General features: G+C 36.4%; 1 protein-coding gene across 2 annotated transcripts in view; it reads left to right on the top strand.

Moving 5' to 3' along the window:
- Positions 1 to 21,874, top strand: part of HSPBAP1 (HSPB1 associated protein 1) — a 63,821-nt gene that overhangs the window by 4,236 nt on the left and 37,711 nt on the right. For both annotated transcript variants that reach the window (XM_079155313.1, XM_079155312.1), the window contains exon 2: positions 9,359 to 9,544. In XM_079155313.1, the coding sequence (XP_079011439.1) occupies positions 9,359 to 9,544 (186 nt within the window). The remainder of the gene's footprint in view (positions 1 to 9,358; positions 9,545 to 21,874) is intronic.

The following is a 21,874-nucleotide window of genomic DNA, read 5'->3' as shown; positions in this document are numbered from 1 at the left end:
GTCATCCTCTCCAGCAACACCACTTTAGGGTGACCCTGCTTACTATCATTAAAAACTAAGTTCATGGCAAAATCCTTCTATAAGAGAAGGCTTTGCCTTAAATTGTATACTGCTGGTATGAACAAAACGTAAGAAAAATACATTTGTTAAATAAATACAAGTGAAAGGGTTAGTAACTTTAGTACAATGATGACTATACTGAGAGTCATATAAAAGTTCATTTTTGAGCAAACTTATTACTACTTTATTATCATAAAGTATTTGAATGCATTCTATAAATAGGGGACTTTCATGAAGTGAGGCAGAAGACAGTCTTTGCCTTAAAATAGCCTATAACTGGTATAAATATCACTTTTGGGAGAAAAGAGAATGCAGACGAAAAAAGTTGTAATCAGTCTGGGTGTGGTGGTGCAGGCCTATAATCCCAGTTACTCAGGAGGCTGAGGCAGGAGGATCCCAAATTCAAAGCTGGCCTCAGCAACTTAGCAACATCCTGTCTCAAAATTTAAAATAATAATAATAATAAAAAGGGCTGGGATGTGGCTCAGTGGTTAAGTACACCTGGGGTCAGACCCCGGTACTACATAAATAGAAAAAAATTGCAATATAAAATATATACAAAAAGGACACAATTAATTGAGATGTAAATATTGCACTCATCAAGTGCTTTGAGGACTGAGAGGAGAAAACTAATACAAATAAGATTGGTCTGTGCTGCTTAGATCAATTTCTTGAAGGTTTGGTATATTTTGAATGGGAATCAATGGAAGAGACCATTTTTGGTGAGTTGAGGTAGAGTGGAAGTGATGAGCAGCAAGCCCAAGGCCTACTGGTCTGGAGGGCTTAGAAGAAGGTGAGACTGGTTCTAGTAGAGAGGAAGTGGTGATGGAGGTGCAGTTGGAAATGAGGAAGAGTATGTCCATTGAGTTCAGAGAAGAGCAGGGTCAAAATAAAAATGTTGAAGTGAAAAAGAGGGAAATTATGGGTTGCAGCCTTCTTAGAAAAATAAAGTAAGGCATAGCAAAAATGAGGAAGTCGGAGAAAGATTTTGGGGATTTGAGCGTGAGCAAGCTTTAGGATGGTTGCACTAGGGTGGGGAGTAATTAGGAGTTATCAATTAGTGGTAAAGTGATTGGGATCAGGGGAGGTGAGCAAGAAACTGGAACCCATCCCTTTGTTTTGAGACTGATTCTGGTTATGCTTAATAGCTTATTAGGCAAAAGTAGCAAAAACAAATGGTTAATTTCAATACACTGCTTACTCACTTATTCATAAAACTTTATTTAGCATTGCTTTATGCCAGGGGTGTAAAAGTAGAGGTTTGCCTTCGAGGGTGTAATATTTTTTTTTTAAGTACTAGCTTGGAAATTATTAAAAATACATAAAACTACTTATTGTTAAGAATCAAATTAAATTCTGAGTGTGAGATGTTTTTTCCAGGATTGCACATTTGTTGAAGCATTTCAGTGAAATTTTAAATTACAGTTCTTTGAGTTTGAGTCTACCTTTCAGACAGACATTGTTATATTTCTTTCTGCTGGGCTTTTGTATTTACAGTTACAAGTAAATAAAGAGAAGACTATCTCCTTAGTATTCTTCTTCCGGTCCTCCCAAGGAGGACCTCCAGAGTTGCAGGTACTTGAGTTTCATGCAGAGCTAACACTCCAGCAAAACTGGATTTACTTCTCTGAAGTTGGAAACACCATATTCACTGTGTCATTGTTGTTCTCAATTTTAAAAGGGGATCAGGCAGAGTAGTTTAAAGAAAGCAAAAGTCTATATAATACCCCCAAAGTAAAGAATTCCCATGCTAGAGCACATGTGCAATTCATAATGTCACTAAAATATTCTACGTTCAGTAATGATTAATATCAGAAAAATAATGATTGAATTTTTTATTGTTGTAAAAACACATGACATAAAATTTATTGTTGTCTTAGTCCGTGTTAATTTATAAATTACAGAAATTTATTTTCTAATAGTTCTGGAGGCCGAAGAATCCAAGATCAAGGTGCCAGCCAGCCACCTTTTGTGTCTAATGAGGGCTGTTCTTTGCTTCAGAATGGCACCTTATGGCTACATCCTCTAGAGGGAGGAATGCTGTGTCCTCATGTGGTGGAAGAGGGAAGAGAAGCTAGCCTAACACTGTACAAAGCCTCTTTATAAAGGCTGTAATCACCTTTGTGATGGAGGAGTCTTCATGGCCAACTACCTCTTCAAGACACCACATCTTAACACTATCACTTTGGCCCTTAAGTTTCAACACCTGAATTTTTATGGGGGACACTAAGCATAGCACATCTTAACCATTTTTAACTGTGCAGTTCAGTGACATCTAGTAGATTCACAATGTAGTGAAGGAGATGACCAGAATTTTTTCATCTTAAATATCTGAAACTCTACATCCATCAAACAAGTCCAACTTTTCTCCTCCCCACAGCTGCTGGTAACCACCATTCTACTTTCAGTGTCTGTCAATATGACCACTTATGATACCTCATATAAGGGGAATCATAAAATATTTACCTTTTTCAACTGGTTTATTTCACTTAACTTGTTGTCTTCAAGATTCATTCATGTGACAGAATGTCCTTCCTTTTTAATCTCAGTATTTCCCAGTATGTAAAAATATTCATCCATCAGTGGACATTGGAGTTGCTCCCACCACTTGGCTCTTAGGTTAGTGGTACTGTAAACATGGTGTGCAAAGATCTCTTTGAGACACAACTCTTTAATATTTTAATGAAATAACCAATTTATTTTGAATTATGGAAAATAGAAAAAACAAGGGTTACATGAAATTCTGAAGATACTTTGGAGCATTGTAAAGAGCATAACACACCATTCTTTCTAGTGTTAACTTCATTTAAAATATACATAGATTTACTTTTCCTTGCTTTAGTTTCAAGATCAGTATTACTTTTGAACTTGTAAACATTATTTATAAGCCATTTTTTGAGGAGAGGTCACATTTTCTGGGTTAACTGGGCAAGAGTTGTAAGTATACGTGGATAGAATGAATCTAAAAAGCTTATGAACCCTTGGTAACTCTTAAGTCTATAACTGCCCCTTGTGCCCAACCTGATCCTAGTAGGGTGTTCATTCCCTCACCAAGTACAGCACTGACAGTGTTAGGTATCATAGCTTCAACACTTTGGTTTCTTCAGAGGCAGAGGACCAAAGGATTTATGACTATTTGTGATTCTATTTAAGCATTATGTTACCTTTCATAACATAGAATCAACTTAGTCTGTATTGATATTTTAAAATAATGGTAGGGCCTGGGAGTTGTAGCTCAGTGGGAGAGTGCTTGCCTAGCATGTAGGGCTCAGTCCTGGAGTTTGATCCCCAGGACTGGGGGAAAAAATTAAAATAGTGGCTAAAAAATGGAGAATTACCTTTGGTGTAGGTTTCCATTCAGTCTTTAACACTAATACAGTCATTTTGTTAGATATGGGTCCACTGGCATGTATATATACATGCTATATCACTGTGGTGATTCTTAATATCATGGCTCTTTATGTCACCTTCTGAGAGTCTTTCAATTTCTATAATTTTTCCATTAATTTTATACCTGACATGACAGAAAGGTTAATTTCAATTTCAGGATATTTGTCATAGGTATATTTTATCAATATTTGGATAGTATTCTGGAGACTTGGTAAATGTACCTTATTCCTGTTTTAACGCCTGAGTCTCAGATTCAAATCCAAGCTGGGTATTAATTGACTGAATCTGGATTGCTAGCAAATTCAGAGAAATTAGGTTTCAAATTATCCTGTACTTTGCATTATTGTTTTAAAAATCACTGAGAAAAAGGCAATTTGCTTTTTGATGCAATTTCTCTGTCTCCAAAGAATTGGTTATAACCGAGGCTGAGATAAATGGACTGAATATGCTACATTTGGAAGGAGAAAAGACTGTGTGCAACACCTATGTCAGTAATGTTTTTTCAGCAATTTCTAAGTCATCTATTTAGAAATTTCTGCTTGCTGCAAGTTTAGACCTAAATATACTTACCCTTTAAAGGCTGTTAAGATTACTTCAGAATTTTTATAGCTCTTTGCAAATATTCCTGTAATGACTGGGTGTATCCCTAGGCTGTTTAATTAATGTAATTTAGCCTTGCAGTCTTCTTTAAATTGTAATGCTTAAATTTGTTAATTTAATGGCCCAGTTCATTGTTGATTAAACTATCAGAAACCAAATTAGTTTTATCTCACAACCAGTGGATTGTTTTATTTCACTGTTGGGCCTGAAATTCTGTAATATATGTTAATTTCCTGCTATGGTGTATGGTGAACATCATACTGCTTTGTTGTACACAAACTTTATAGCACTTTTCATTCATTTAGCAAATGTTTGGGCCTTTAATACATACCAGTCACTAGACCGGTTGCTTTCTCAGCAAATTTTGGTTGGGGAGGTATTCTGTTAAATAATCTCTGAGATATCTGAGATTTTTAGATCAGATCATTAGATACATTTTTTTTTAAAAAATTAACATTATGTTAAAGCAAAAACTTACTTCTTTGAAGCTATTTTGTCAAAACAGTGCTCACGTGTTGTGTGTGTATAAAAGAGTAGCATGTATGTCTACTTAAATATGAGAACTGTTATATTCAAAGGCATGTGATCCATTGGTTATAATTTAAGATAAGTAGAAAAGATAAATTCCTACCTAAGAAGGACTGGTGCTTTTGATTTTCTCTGCCCTTTAAAGAATCACAGAGTTCAAAGATTGAATATTTTACAACCTTAATGCTGCAGGAATGCTGTGGGGTGTCACACTAGCCATGGTTCATCTAGTCTGAGCCACAGAGCACTTTACAGGGAGAATATAACTGTCTTTGAACATATCTTTGCCCTGGAAAACAAAGGGTTTTTTTGCCCTGGAAAGAAAAGGTGTTCTTCCAGTTATGAACAAATGACAGGGTCTTGACTATAAACATTTATGTTTTATGCAAATGATTCAAGAGGTAGAAGTTTGCTAGTATTGGTTGACACGAAGATGGACATCTTTGCATTCTTTGGCCAAGATTTACAATTTTCTCAGCCTTTCTCTTGTCTCCCAAGCTCAATAACCATTATGTCTGCTTTCCAGGTAGTATATTCCAAGATAAGGGCAAAAAAGCTGATTCAGCAACTTCCAGAAATATCTCTGTCTACTCCTATCTGCAAAGAAGTCTGGGAAATCAATTTTTCCAGCCATTCCCCTTGTGCAGGGTTTTGCTAGTAAGTAGAAGAGAGTGGGTGTTGAGTAGGTAGGTAAGTAGGTAGGTCACAGCTTTTTGTTGATGCGACCATGATACCTGATAAGAACAACTTAGAGGAGAAAATGTTTAGTTTGGCTCTTGGTTTCAGTGGTTCAGTCCATGGTACATCACTCTGGGCCTGATGGAAGGATGTGGCAGAGGAAAGCTCCTCAGCTCATGGTACCCACAAAGCAGAAAAAGAGTGAACTGAGACAAGGGACAAGATACGTGATTCCAAGGGCATCCCCCTGTGACCTACTTCCTTTAGCCACACCCCACCTCCCTACAGTTACCACCCAGTAATTCACTCAGATTATTAATCCTTAAAGTGGATTAGTTCACTGATTAGGTTATAGCTCATACTGATCATCTTACCCCTGAACAGTCCTGCATTGTCTAACATGAGCTTTTGGTGGGGAGTTTCATATCCAAACCATAACAGTAGGCAACAAGTAGTCTCTACTATAGGTACAGCACAGATACCCACACACACATACACTCCTCAAAACAGTCCTTTCTTCCCAGAGCACACCTGGGTTATTGCCTTTGAATTGATCCTTATTTTTGCCTTTTCAGATCATCTCTCTCCTGAGTTGTAAGCATGAGTTTAATTCCCACAGTTTTAATTCTCTGGAAGTAGGATTGTGCAGTGGGAAGAACACTGGACTTGGAATCAAGGGACCTAATGTCCAGTTCCAGTTCATCTGACATCTGAGCTTCCAGATAATAAAAATAAAATACCTTCTCTGTGTTTTGTAAGCTTGTTAGAGGATCAGATGAGCACTTTGTTTTAATGTATTTAACAGTACCTGACAAACAGTTAAACATTATTCAGTAAATAAAGGGTAATGTAATGATGATCATGTTCAAAATCAAAAGAACAAGTGTTGCTCTTGACTTTTCTTTTATGGCAAGTCACCAAGTCTGTAAGTCCACCCGTCTTTCTTTTTAGTACATCCACTTCCCACCCCACATCTCTGATTGAAATAGTCCTTGATATTCTTTTACTAATTCTCTGTCTCTGCCATCCTCACTACCACCTCTTGTTCAGGACCTTATTGTCACACTTCTCCTTTGACTTTCATTAACTCTCTGAGCTAATTTCAGTCACTATTCACCCTTCTCATCCCACATCTCTATACACTTCTACATAGCGTTCATTTTTATGTTTAATAGATTCACCATGGCATTGCTAGTTTGTAATTTAGTAAGCATTTTCCTACTTTGAGGCATAATTTTGTTTTTATTTTTAGTTGTTACAAAGTGATAGTGGACACATATGTATACTATATGTAAATCTAGATAGGTATTATAGCATGATTAATTATTTTGTTCAAATAAATTACTGTAATGTGAGTTACTGGAATTGTGAATGATTCTTTGAGGCTTTTGCTTAATTTTCTCTGTTGTTTCTCAAAAGATGGTTCCAGTTTATGTGTCATGAACAACAGAGCATATCAGGACGTATCATAAATGCATAGTATCTTCATAGATTAGGAGGTAAAAATATGCCACTTGGGCATAGTGATTATTTTGGGTTAGAGACACTTGAAATACAGCAGAAGCAGGAAAAGGGTACTTTGACTTTCCTTTTTCTCCCAGAAGCAGGAGATAAAACTCTCACAGGAAAGGTGCCCTCCTGTGCCAGGAGAAAGGAAGTAATTCTTTTATTTTTATTTATTTATTTATTTATTTATTTATTTATTTATTTATTTATGTTTTAGTTATTGATGGATCTTTATTTTATTCATTTATTTATATGTGGTGCTGAGACTTGAACCCACTGCTTCACACATGCTAGGCAAGAGCTCTACCACTGAGCCACAACCCCAGCCCAAGGAAGTCATTCTTATAACCAAATATGTAGACTCAAGGCTGAGAGAAATCTTTGCAATCAAACCTTGTTAAACTAACCCTTACATCCCAAGTCACTTTTCTTCTGTTAACTGCTCTAGCCCAACCCCTTTTTCCTGTCATGCTTTCACAGTTTAATACCTTGTCCAACCTGGTATCTAAGCATTTATGATCCAACTGCTTCTGGGGGTCTTCATTTCTCTTGTGAGGGCTCCCATAGACAAGGGACTTTTCTCCTGTTAACCTGTCTTATGTCAGTTCCTGCCAGAGATCCTTAGGTTGGGGAGAAATTTTACCTTCCTTTCAATAGTCTAACAAAACTTTAAAAATACGTAATAAAAAATATGACTCATCCATTTTCATACACGTGAAACCCAGGCACTTCGAGTCTGGAAAGATTGGGTGCAGTGCATTCTGAGTAACCGAGTACTTAACATTGGGAGGTATAGATTGAGACCTTGAATGTAGAGTTATCAATCATGTCAAAGTGAAAACAAAACAAAAACTAACCATCTTAAGGTCAAGACAAAATTTTATTCCTCGGCACATCATATTGTCCTTTGTGGGGCTTTTCAACATGTAAAGTTCACATAAACCTGGGACTTCCACATAAAGATTTAAAGGGACCTTCTTCATCTTCACTCTGTAGTCCCCAAATCTTCTACCTTTTCCTGTTTTGAGCATCCACACTGATGTCCTGCCTCAGGAGTGATGACCATGTCCAGATGACAGACTTCTCAAACATGAGCTGCCTAGTACTTGGAACCTGCTCACTTTGAAGGACTTAGGAAAGGATTCCCCTTCTTGTTTGAGAAGGCCAAACTGACTTAAATTTTCATTTCCTTTAAAAATAAGCCTCAACATTTACACAAGCACAAATTACTCAAGTTCTTCCATGAATCCTTCCCTATTCCTCTTCCTTTTAGAGGTTTAGAAGAGGTTGGGTGGGGAGGAATTTAGATTATTTATGAGATCTTTGAAACTTTTTGAATTCAGTGTAAGTACAGATGAAATAACCAAAATAGAAGGGTTGCTGATTGTTCTTGAGAATCATAAATGTATGTTTTTAGGGTCAGAGTATGAAGGTATTTTTAACCGTTCTTCTAAACTTTCCTTTTTTTTTTGGTACTGGGAAATGAATCCAGGGGCACTTAACTACTGAATACTGAACCACATCCCAACCCTTCTTTGTATTTTATTTAGAGACAGGGTCTCGCTGAATTACTTAAGGCTTTGCTTAGTTATTTAAGCTGGCTTTGAAATCGTGATCCTCCTGCCTCAGCCTCCCCAGCAGCTGGGATTACAGGTGTGCACACCACGCCCAGCTCCAAACTTTTCATCTTAAGCGTCTTTATTTAAAGAGACACTTTCTGGCTGGGGAGATAATTCTGCAGTAGAACATTTTCTTGGTACGGTCAATGCTCTGGGTCCAGTCTCTAGCACTAAGAGAGAAAGAATTTTTGGTTCTCATATTTAAAAAGTACTAATCTTTACTATCCTACCTGAGATTAACATTCTGTCCTGTGAAACTTGAGTATTTAGTAAGTCAGTTTTGGTTTATACATACACCCAGTGCTGTTTATAGGTGCATTGAAACCAAGAATTACTATGGATTTCCATTTAGCACATCTTTTATTCTTAAAACTGCAATAAAAAACAATCTCTCCCCTTCCAGATTGACTGCTGTATTAATTTAGTACTTTTGGGGGGGCATTTGGGCATTCAACCTGTGATATAGAAAATAGAATTGTGGCTGACTCCAGCAACTCTGGTTGTTCCAGAATAGTTTTCATCAGCATTTCTTACTTTCTTACATAATTCTTCAATTGTGAAACAATTTTTTTCCCCTGCATGACTAGAGCTTGACCCCAGGGCCTTGTGTATGCTAGGCAAGTGCTCTTCCACCAAGCCATTCCCCAGCCCTAATCACAACGTTTTCTAAAAATTGTCATCTTTTAAAATACAAAGCAGTTGGAAAGCCTTTTGTTTTAATACAAAAGTTTCATATATGACATTGAAAATGGTAAATATTTACCATATTAACACCTTCAAAATTCAATATGAAAGAAATCATTTAAGCATTTTATGATCCTTTGAGGTCAAATGTGTATGTACATAGTTATAGACAAAGTACAGTGTAATTTGTACAGCAAGATTTGCCAGTACAGAAACATCATTAGCTATTTTTCCTTCATGCGATATAAAATGATTTTATATTTATCTGTTGCTCTATTCATTTCTGTCCCTAGGTGAACATGTCAAACCTTTTACTCCAGAGAAAGCAAAAGAGATTATAATGTCTCTACAACAGCCCGCAATCTTCTGTAACATGGTTTTTGATTGGCCCGCTCGACACTGGACTGCTAAATACCTTTCTGAGGTCCTTCATGGCAAGCAGATAAGATTCAGAATGGGAATGAAAAGCATAGACACAGGTAAACCTGGAAGTAATCCTCATAGTGATAATGCCTCTTCAGTAGCTCTCCCACGCTCTCAGCAGTGGTTTCCTTATCTCTGAAGAATCCTTTATTTCTAATCTTCTTTTCGACCATTCATTGTCCAATTTTATTTGAATACTTTGACTTGAGGCAGATTTTTTTGTGTGTTTTGTTTTTTAGACTAAATATAATTTAAACTCCCATACAAAATGGTAATGTTTGTTCATATATTCTATATGTAAATATGTAAGTTGCTAGGCATTCTTGTGGTTCATTGAGTGAAGTAGATATTTAATAAATACTGGTTGCTGTGCTATTGTTTATGTTCGCAGGGACTGAAAAAGAGAAATACTACAAAATAATACAATAATACAGCATAATAGTATAATACCAATGCTACAGTCTAGTAATCTAATAGTCCCTTCTACTTTTGACTCACACAGAACATGTCCTTCAGACTATCGTGCTTAGTCTTGGTCATAATTTTATCTACTGCTTTATCAACTGCCTGGCCTGTATTCACTGCAGAAACATGAAAAATATCCAGAACTGTTTGTGTGTATATATGTGGACTGTGGATTGAACTCAGGCCTTTTGCATGCCAGGCAAATGCTCTACCACTGAGCTATACCTCCATGCTCACTCCATTTTTGAGATGGGGTCTATCTGTTGCCTAGGCTGGTCTTGAACTCCTCAACTCAAGCCATCCTCCTGCCTCGGCCTCCTGCACAGCTGGGACTTTAGTTGAGCACCACCGTACAAGCTGTTTTTTAATTCTCTTGAACAGTTTGATTTTGCCTGTTCCTTCTACTTGCCTGAAGACTTCTAACATTCCTTTTCCCCTCTTTTGTCAGGTTAAGCAGTTACTATTAACTGCAAAATTTAGTTAATATGAAGAAAAGAAACAGTGCTATTTCTAGTCTAAAGGAGTTCATAGCCATTGTTTGGTATTTAACTTGTCTAGAAATTCAGTTTTTGAGCATTGCAGTGATGTGACTCATGAATATATTAACAATTTAAGAGGAACTAAATAATTCCCCATTTTCTCTTTCGGCAGTTCCACATTTTTCTCTCATGTTGATCTTGTAGTATATCTCGTGGAATTAGTTTTTGGTATCTAGAGTCCTCTTGAATTTCTGATAGATAGAGAAGGATTACTATACCTGGAACTCTTTGGCATCTCATTCCAGTCACAGACTGAACTGTTTAATGTATTTTGAGATTCAAGATGGTGGACTACAAGGAGACTATATTCCTTGTCGCTCCATAACTCGGGTTTCAAGCAAAGGATATTTGTTTCTTGGTGAGGAAGTTTTTGCTGCTTATCAATCCCCTGCTGTTTACCCCATTTGTCTACAATCATCTACACTCAGCCAGAATATTGACGCCTTTTTGAGTGCAGATTGCTCACTGTCAGGTGCCTGTCATTGGTCATTTGCCTGCCTCTTGCCTGTCCATCGCCTGCCTTTCACCTATCCATCATCCACCACCCATGGTTCACCTCCCGATCGTCCAACAGCAGTCAGAAACTTACTGCAGACTGCCAGTGGAGTGCCAGCTACCTGCTGTTGCTTGGAAGTTAACTGTCACAGTACCTGCAGGTTTGGCTACATGGCTGCTGCCATTTTGAGAAAACAGCCAGGACCCGTAGGACCCCTGGCCAGACTGAGCCCCGTCTCCAGGATCCCTCAGCCTGACTGATAACTGCCTGCCTCCGGGGCCCTCACATAGACTGACTGCTCCCTGCCACTAGGACCCCCAGACTGACTGACTGTGCCCTATCACCAGGACTGCCAGACTGACTGATTGCACCCCACCTCCAGGATCCCACAACCAGACTGACCACACTCCACCTCCAGGACCCCTGCCTGACCAGCCTTACCCCTCCTCCAGGACCTCCAGCACCTCCAGCTGACCACGCCCACACCCCGAACTGCAGCTCCCCACTTGACAACACATTTGGACAGCAGCCATCTTGGATAATCCTGGAAGCCATAGCTCCGATCTCTAGGTGGGGCAAATCCCATCCTGAGATGCCTGCTGGAGACTTGAAGCTCATTGTCAGGTACCTCTCATGCACCAGGCTACTAAAGACTGGGAGGTTTGAATACTATATGTCTGTTATAGTGTAGATTTTCTTTTTTCTCCTTATTGAACAATTTTAAGTTTTTATTTCTTTACTTTTCTTGCTTTCTTTTCCTTTTGTTTACCTGTTCCCTCAGAGTCTCTTTCTCCCTTTTTGCATGCTAACAACCAACTTCTTTTGATTACACTCTTACTCTATTATCTAGAACTTCTATATATTCTTTTCTTATCCCATTAACAGCTACATCCTACACCCCTCTGCATCCTCTTTGTCCTCCATTAGAAACTGCAGACCTTATTGCAAATATATTTGTTATACTGAAGATAATAATTGAACTCATTCTGTTTATTATGACAATATTGTTAATGTCCTCATAGGGGCTGTTTGGTCTAGGGTTGCATACTGTCTGAACTAGGCACTGCTAATATTGATCTACCCTTAAAGAAAAGGTTTTGGAAACCTATAGCGTCACTATAAGCCTATAGGAGGGAAACTGCAATATCCCAGATCTGCACTGCTAGAGGGGAAGATACATGAACAACATGAAAAAACAAGGAAAGAAAATGATCCAGACAAACCTAGATTCTATATTAATAGAATCCAGTGACAGTATGTTAGAAGAACTGTCAGAAAAGGACTTCAGATGATTAAGATGATTCATGAAGCAAAGGATGAGTTAAGAGAGCACATGCAGGCAAGGAATGATCATATCAATAAGCAGTTGAAAGAGCAACTGCAGGAAGCAAAAGATCATTTCAACAAGGAGATAGAGATTCTCAAAAAAAAAAAAAAAAAAAAAAAAAACCAAACAGAAATCCTTGAAATGAAGGAAACAATAAACCAAATAAAAAACTCAATGGAAGGCATCACCAAAAGACTAGATCACTTGGAAGACAGAACCTCAGACAATGAAGACAAAATATTTAATCTTGAAAATAAGGTTGCCCAAACAGTGAAGGTAAGAAATCATGAACAGAATCTCTAGTGGGACATCATGAAAAGACCAAATTTAAGAATTATCAGGATTGAGGAAGGCACAGAAATACAAACGAAAGGAGTGAACAACCTATTCAATGAAATAATATCAGAAAATTTCCCAAGCCTGAAGAATGAAATGGAAAATCAAATACATTTGGCTTACAGAACACCAAATGCACAAAATCACAACAGATCCACACCAAGGCACATTATAATGAAAATGCCTAACATACAAAATAAAGATAGGATTTTGAAGGCTGTGAGAGAAAAGCAGGAGATTACATATAGGGGGAAACCAATAGGGATATCAGCAGATTTCTCAACCCAGACTCTAAAAGCTATAAGGGCCTGGAACAACATATTTCAAGCTCTGAAAGAACATGGTTGCCAACGAAGAATCTTATACCCAGCAAAACTAACCTTCAGATTTGAAAATGAAATAAAATCCTTCCATGATAAACAAAAGTTAAAAGAATTTACAAATAGAAAGCCTGTGCTATAGAATATTCTCAACAAAATATTCCAGGAGGAGGAATGAAAAACAACAATGTAGGTCTGTAAAGGGAGGAACTACCTTAAAGAAAAATCCATTCAAAGGAGAAACCAAGCCAAGTTAATAACCAAAAATAAGCCCAAATGACTGGGAATACAAATCATATCTCTATAATAATCCTGAACGTTAAGGGCCTAAACTCATCAATCAAAAGACATACACTGGCAGAATGAATTAAAAAGAAAGACCCAACAACATACTGCCTTTAAGAGACTCATCTCATAGAAAAAGACATTCACAGACTAAAAGTAAAAGGATGGGAAAAAACCTACCACACACATGTATTTAGTAAAAAAGCAGGTTTTCCATCCTTATATCAGATAAAGTGGACTTCAAGCCAAAGTTAGAAGGGATAAAGAAGGACATTTCATACTGCTTAAGGGAACCATAAATCAGGAAGACATAACAATCGTAAATATTTATGCCCTAAACAACAGTGCATCCATGTACATCAAACAAATCCTTCTCAATTCCAGGAATCAGACCACAACACAATAATTCTGGGTGACTTTAACACACCACTGTCACCACTAGATAGATCTTTCAAACAAAAACTAAACAAAGAAATGCTAGCATGCATGAGGCACTGGGTTTGATTCTCAGCACCTCATATAAATAAATAAATATCCATTGTCAACTAAAAAAAAAAAATTGAAAAAAAGAAGTTAAATACTAGACCAGCATCTGTAAGATAAATCAGATCATGCCTTTTCCTTCTTGATTTTAGTGAAATCTGCCACTCCTTGAAGCATCTTTTTAGATACTAATTTGGAGAGAAAAAGAAATTGTCATTTTTTCACATTCTGATTAGACCCCAGATACATCATCAGTACTACTAGTAGCTGACATCTCTTGAGAGCTATCACCTTGGGCCAGCTGTATGCATATCGCCTCTCTTAATCTGCTCAGCACCTTTCTAGAATGGTACTACCATTATTCCACTTTATAGATGAGACATAGTAATGTGATATTTTCAAGTCAATATTGAAGCATAAAAGAAAAACAAAGGAAAATGTCTCTATAATTGTAAAAAACTATTCTTGAATTCTTAATAAGGATAATTAGGTCTTTTTAAAAATCCAGGTAAAATTCACATTTCAGTCATTTAATAGTATACGATTGGGTGGCTGTTAGTGTATTCACAATGTTGTACAACTCTCATTGTTGTCTAATTTCAGAACATTTATTTCACTGTCCCATACAGAAGTCAGTACCCCTTAAGCAGCCCTTCATTGTGCCCTACCCCAGCCCTGGCAACCACTGGTCTACTTTTTATCTCTATGAATATACCTATTCTGGACATACCATATAAACGGAATCATACATGATTTGGCCTTTTGTGTGTGGTATCTTCCACATAGCATGTTTTTAAGGTTTGTCCATGTAGTAGTACAAGTTGAATATCCCTAATCCATAAATCTGAAATGATCCCAAATTTGAACTTTTCAAGTATAAAATTCCATAACTGACCTCATATGACAGGTCATAGTCACAATGCAAGTGCACCATAGATATGTAAAATTACCTTCAGGCTATGCATGTAAGTTATATATGAAACATAAATGAATTTCATATTTGGACTTAAGTCCTCTCCCCAAGATCTCTCTATTAATATACATGTACACACACACACGTACACACACTTATATATGTGCCAATATTCCAGAATCTGAAACCTGAAGCACTTCAGATAAAGAATGTTTAACCTGTGTGCATCAGTACTTCTTTTCTTTTTATTGCCAATAATATTTTGTTGTGTGAATATATAAAATTTTTTTAAGCTACTCATCAATTGTTGGACATTTGAGTTCTTTCCACTTTGAGGCTATTATGAATAATGCTACTATGAACATTTGTGAACAGATTTTTATGTGGTTGTATGTTTTCATTTCTTGTGAGTAGATACCTAGGAGTAGAATTGCTAAGTCATATGGTAAATATATGTTTAACATTTTGAGGAATTGCCAAACTGTTTTCCATAGTGGCTGCACCATTTTACATTCCCACGTGCAATGTACAAAAGTTCCAATTTTCTGCAGCCTTGCTAACACTTACACTCCATTTTTGAAAATTGTGGCCATGCTAGTACATGTGAAATGTTATCTTAGTGTGGTTCTGATTCACATTTCCCTAATGATCAATAATGTTGAACATTTTTTCATGTGTTTATTGACTAATAGAAATGTCCATTCAAATACTTGGCTTATTTCTAATTGGGAGTTTTGTCTCTTTGTTGTTGATTTGTAAGAGTTCTTAAATATTCTAGGTATAAGACCCTTGTCAAATATATGACTGGCACATGTTTTGTCCCATTTAGGGCATGGTCCTGATAATTTGTTCTTTTTAAAGTTACTTCTGAATAAATAAATATAATACTTCCACAGGCAGTATATGATAATAGTGTAGGAGAGCCACCAGAGTCAACCTGCATGAGTTTAAATTTTGGTTTACTGTGGGACCTTGAGCAAGTCACTTAGCTTCTCTGAATGTTAGAAATAATTTCAAGAGGGCTGGGCGTAGTGGTTCACACTTGTAATCCCAACAGCTTGGGAGGCTGAGACAGGAGGATTGAGAGTTCAAAGCCAGTTTCAGCAACTTAATGAGGCCCTAGCAACTCAGCGAGACCCTGTCTCCAAATAAAATACAAATAGGGCTGGAGATGTGATTCAGTGGTTAAGCGCCTCTGGGTTCAATCCCCAGTACCAAAAAGAAATATTTTCAAGAGTAAGTGATTTCATATGCCTAAAACATTTGGAATAGTATCTAGCTCAATAAATGTTATTTTAAAATATAAACAATTTTAAAATAAAACTATGACTTCTTTAATGTAGAAAAGACAAAAAATGGAAAAGCCCAAGAACCTTAGAAACTCCTGTCCTACTACCTAGAGATAGTCTTTAGTTGTACTTTAATGTTCATCAACATGGGCCTTTTGTGTTTAAAAAATATATTATGTTTCACACCTGCTTTTCTTTTTAGTTAATATATTCTGAGCAGCTACTCTTGACATTAAATGTGACTTTTAAATGGCTACCTAATATTCCATTATATGGTAGTCTGATAATTTATTTTAAATCCTCCCATTTTGATTATATTTTTACAAGTTTTAAATTTATAAAAACTGCTGTAGGGAACATCTTTGCAAACAAATCTTGTCCAAGTTTCTGGTTATTTCCCTTAGGGGAGATTCCTAGAAGGAGAGTTACTGGGTCAAAGGATATGAAAATTATCATAATCAGCAGCAGCACTATCTAAAGCTTCTTACACCAGAACCTGAGTCATTCTGAGTGCCCTGTCATTCTGATGGCTCGTGACTCATATTCTGGACATCTAGCAGCACCTGCTTCCCTCTCTCCATGGCCATCCTCTAGACTTTGTTACCCTGCTCTCTCTCCCATCCATAGCTGCAGTAACCTTTTCCCTAGTCCTAGTCTTTCCATCCATCCCCATGCCCTAATGCCCTGTCCTTCCTGGGCCATTCCTCATACTATAACCAGGGACAATTTTTAAATAAACAAATCTCATCTTATAATTCTACTTAAAACCTTTTAATGATTTCCCTTACCCTTAGGCTAAAGACCAAGATGTTTATTGTGGTATAGAAGGCCCAACTTAATCTCTCTCTCCCCCAGCTCAGGCCATCAGTTTATTTTCCATTTCTTTATTTCCAGGAATTTGTTTGTTCCTACTTTGGGGCCTTTGTCTTTGTGTATGTAGTTCTCTTTATGTATTTAACCATTCTTTTTTCTTTTCCCATTTTCCTTTCCCCTAAATTTATCTGGTGAGTTGCTTTTCTTCCTTGAAATCTTAGCTTAAATGGCATTCTTTACTGACCAGATCTATCATCCCCCACCCCCCAAATCATGTGTGGCTATCCAATTATCCCAGAACACCTTGTATTTCTTAGCCACACTTAGCACAGTTTTAATCACGTGGTTAGTTGTGTAAGTAATCACCTGATTAAGGTCATTTTGGTGAGAGCAAGGGCCATGTCTCATCTTGGGCAGAGCACCTAATGGACATTCAGAAAATATGTGGAGTGAAAGATTGGAAGACTTGTTACACAGGACAAAGCACCTTACAGAACACTAGTTTCCACTGACACTTTTTTCAGAGTAACTATTTTGTTACTTCTTTGACAAAAACTGAGACTCATCTTTTAAAAAAAATCTTACTGATAGTTTAATAATAGCATCTCATATTTCAATTAATATTTATTTCTTTGCTGGCAGTGTTGAACATATGCTCATGTTCATCTGTAATTTGTATTTTTTCTGATAATTGTTCTTTGATTAGTTCTTCATTGAAGATTTAGAGTTTAACTTTTTGTTAATAAATTCCTTACATATTAAAGAATATTCTATTGGTACTAGTATGTTTCCCAGTTTGTCATTTGTATTTTCATTTTGCTTCACATTTTTATATAATCAAATCAAATAATACTCAAGTAACATTTTTATTCTTGTTTATTTTATCCTTAGAAAGTCCTTCTCCCAAAAGTAGATATTCTAATATTTTCTTCTAGTAGTTAATGATTTACTTTTTTGCATTTTATTCTTTATTCATTTTATATATGTTTTGGTACGTGATGTTCAATGAGTTTTTTCCAAATAGTTGGGAACTTTTTTTTTTTTTAAACCTTACTCTCTTTAGAAACCAGTTTTATTATATTGTTATTTTCTTGTGTGAATTTTGGCATTAGTCTCTGGCCCATATTTTTAGCTATTAGTTTTGAGACTAGTAACAAGTTAAAATGCTATTTTAATACCAGTATATATTTTAATATTTGAAAGTACAACTCATTATCCTTACTTTTCCTGTTAAATTTTATTTTTATTCATATTTAAAATTGACACATGAAATTGTACACATTTACATATTATGTTGTGTTTCAATACATGTACGCAATATGTATTGTCTAGTTCAGAATTAGCACATTTACCTCCTCAAACATTGATCATTTCCTTGTGGTGAAAATATTCATTTGTCAAATATTCAAAATCCTTTCGTCTAGCTTTTAAATATATATATAGTATATTGTTTTTTTCTGTAGTCACTCTACTATGCAGTAGAACTTATTTCCCTTTTAACTTAGTACCCACTGACCAACCTTTCCCATCTCTCTCTCCTCCCTTCTCTCTTCAGCCTGTGATAATTACTAGTCTACTCTGAACTTCTGTTACCCTTCCTTCTTAGATATTTTTGAATTGTATTCATCTAAATGAATTTTAGAGTTAAAGTGCTCGCTTTTTAAAGAAATTGTTGGGATTTTAAATGAAATGTATGAAGCTGTGTAAATTAGTTTTGGAAAAATTACATTGTAATAAACATGTATATTCCTTGTTACTCAGCCATAAAGAAGAATGAAATTATGACATTTGCTGGTAAATGGATGGAACTGAAGATTATCTTGCTAAGTAAAATAAGTCAGTCCCCCAAAACCAAAGACCAAATATTCTCTCTGATATATGGATGCTTACTCACAATAGGTGGGGTTTGGGGTAGAGGAGGTTCACCAGATTGGGATGGGGGAAACTGGGGGATGGGGAATAGGAAAGACAGTAGAATGAATCAGACATAACTTTCCTATGTTCATATATGAATACACAATCAGTGTCACTCCACATCATGTACAACCGCAAGAATGGGAAGTTTACTTCATGTTCGTATATGTCAAAATACGTTCTACTGTCATGTATAACTAAAAAGAACCAAAAGTGTGTATGTGTATATATACATATATTTTTTCCTACATCAGAACATATTATCTTCACTTTCCAAGTCTGCCTCTCAGCAAAACAATTTATAGTTTTCATATAGATCAATAAAAATTTTTCAAGTGTTATAAATTTGTTACAGGTGTTATGAAGGCATTGTTTTTACCTATACTTTTTCTCTAACTGGTTGTGACTGATTCATAGATAAAAGTCATTTATTCCTATATGTTTAGTTCTTATTCAGCCATTTATTAGTCTAGATAGTTTTTTCTTTGATCTGGTGGTCATCTAGGTAGACATGCTTATGATCTTATCAACAATGATAACCTTGTTTCCTCTTGGTTGACTATATTTCTTATTTCTGTTTTAGGTTTGGTTAGAATTTTTCTAGGGTGCCTGCATAGTAGTCTTAGTAATTTGACAATTTTGTTGTTGTTGTTGTTTGAGACAGTGTCTTGCTGTGTTGCTCATGATGGCCTCAAACTCCTGAGCTCAAGCGATCCTCCTGCCCCAGCCCCCTAAGCAGCAGGGACAATGAGTACAAACCATTGCTCCTGGCAATAATTGGCATTTTAAAAATGCCAATGTGTTCTTTAGTTTATTGTAGGAAGAAAGTAGTTAAGTGTCACACAGGTTTTTGAAACTATTTTGAATCACATTCATTTGTCAAGATATGTGCTCCGTGGTGGCAGTGTACCTCAACTTGATAAAATTGGCAAGCAATTATAGAAATAATCCTAAATATCTGTAAGTTAGACAGAGGAGCAGTGATCAAAAGTCCTGTTCAGAGCTTACACCCAATGTATTGTTTCTTATTTGAAAAATGATGAAAGTTTAACAAAATGGAGAAGTGTTTGTTTTCCTGCTGGGCAAAAAAATATTTTAAGACGTTTATTCTGAGAGTTAAAAGCAAGCTCAATTTCTGCACTACTGCTAAGTCCTGTACTCTGTTGAGCTTCTTCTTTCCTAACATTTACAGTAAGTAGGATGGAAGTTGTCACTGCCTAGGCTACTTCGTCATTAAATGAAAGAACAACACTAATTAAATTAGAAAGGAATAATTCCATTCTGTAAAGAAAAACAACTGTACTGCTGAGCACAATGGCGCTCACCTATAATCCCAGCAATTTGGGAGGCTGAGGCAGGAGGATTATTAGTTCAAGACCAGCCTGGGCAATTTAGTGAGACCTGTCTCAAAGTGAAAAAATAAAAAGGACTACAAATGGAGTTCAGTGGTAAAGTGCTTGCTTAGAATGTATGAAGCTCTGGGTTCTACCCCCAGTATCATTAAAGAGAGGGGGGAAAAGAAAAAAGAAAAAGAAGAAGAAGAAGAAAACAACTGTACTACCTGGAGAAAAATTGTCATTTCAACAAAATCAGAACACTACCTTTGTGCTGCTACCACCAGGTCAGAGTGAGAAGATTTTATTTCAAAATAATTATGTAAATGAAAAGGTCTGTCATTTCCATTCAGTCTTTTCATTTTAATTTTCCCCTGATGGTTTATCGTTCCTGCAAGCAGTTTTCACATTTTTGTATTTTCATTTTTAACATGCAGAGCTTTCCATGACAGAAAATGAAGTCCTCTAATGAGGCCAGGTTCTGGGGTCTGCCATGCAGACTTGTTTGTGATAACTGGCCGTAACTGAAAAGTCCTGTTCAGTCCACCGCAGGCGCAGCTGACTCAATTAATGGCTTTAGTATTCAGTTGGATCAAATTCTGTGAAATGAAAACTTACAAGACAGTGCAATATCTTCAGGCCAGCGTTGGAGTTTACTGAGATGAATCAGAAATGGCTCCTGTTTCTCAGCATCATGAAGCTTTCTTGCCATATGCATTTTTGTTTGTCAGAGTTTAACTTTATGAACTCTGATGCTGTAATGGAGACTTTTTGATGATGCCAATGATATTAAGACCTTGTATCTGTTGTTAATGGTTTACCATGTATCAGGCATTGTTCTAAGTGCTTCATAAAATATGCAAAAAACTAAATGGTTCTTGAGTATGTAGATTTTTATCTTTTAGATAAATGGATGTTGGGAAAGTTTTCCTGCTTCTCAAAATCAAGTGACAAGTTGGAGTAGATACTTTTAAAAGGTTCCAAGTAAATATATAAGTTAACGATAGTGCCTAATATTTACTGAGCATCTACTATGTCAGGTACTGGGCTAACTGGTCTACATCCCTCAAAGGATTTTATGCTTTGCAAAGGAGGGCACAAACAGATTTCATAACAAATTGTTAACTTCTCTGCGCTCATTTAAAATATTCTGCTAGTTGCAAAATAAGTAATTTCATCCCTGTCTTAGAAGAATAGTTCTCATATCAATCCAAGACTCTAATCTTAACTCAGCTGGTATTATACCTATACTAAAACCCACTGTAGACAGATAATAGACCCTCATCCCTGATGGCCTTTCCCTTTTCTTTTTTTTTTTTTCCCCTGCGGTGCTGGGGATCGAACCCAGGACCTTGTGCATGCAAGGCAAGCACTCTACCAACTGAGCTATCTCCCCAGCCCGGCCTTTCCCTTTTCTAAATGTCTGTGGCACAACATTTTGTATTTAGTTACATGGTGCCTCAAGTTCTCTACCTTTCTAGTTAAAGATTTATTTTTGTCTAAATATATTCTAAACTCAATAATATTATCTATTTTTTATGTTCTTATGAGCCTGAACATCATGCTAATTATAAATTTTATGCTTGATAAATGATTCTGAAATAACTGAGTTAATGAATAAATGAACAAGCTTTAGATCATTATTGTCCACTTAATGATTCTGAGGAATTGTGTATGCTAAATGTGCAGTAAAGTCCAAAAATTTTCAAAAAAAATAGTTATTATGTTGTTGCCTCTCTTTTTTAATCTGAAGCAATGGTTCTCAAGTCCTGTGATCTCAGGATCCCTTTTAAAATGATTGAATGCCCCGTGAGCTTATGCTGATGTGGGTTGTCTCTAGTGATACTTGCCATACTAGAAAGTAAAATGGAG

This window comes from Sciurus vulgaris, assembly GCF_902686455.1.
Source record: "Sciurus vulgaris genome assembly, chromosome: 10".
Classification (NCBI taxonomy): Eukaryota; Metazoa; Chordata; class Mammalia; order Rodentia; family Sciuridae; genus Sciurus; species Sciurus vulgaris.
This window is presented reverse-complemented; position numbering and strand designations above follow the sequence as displayed.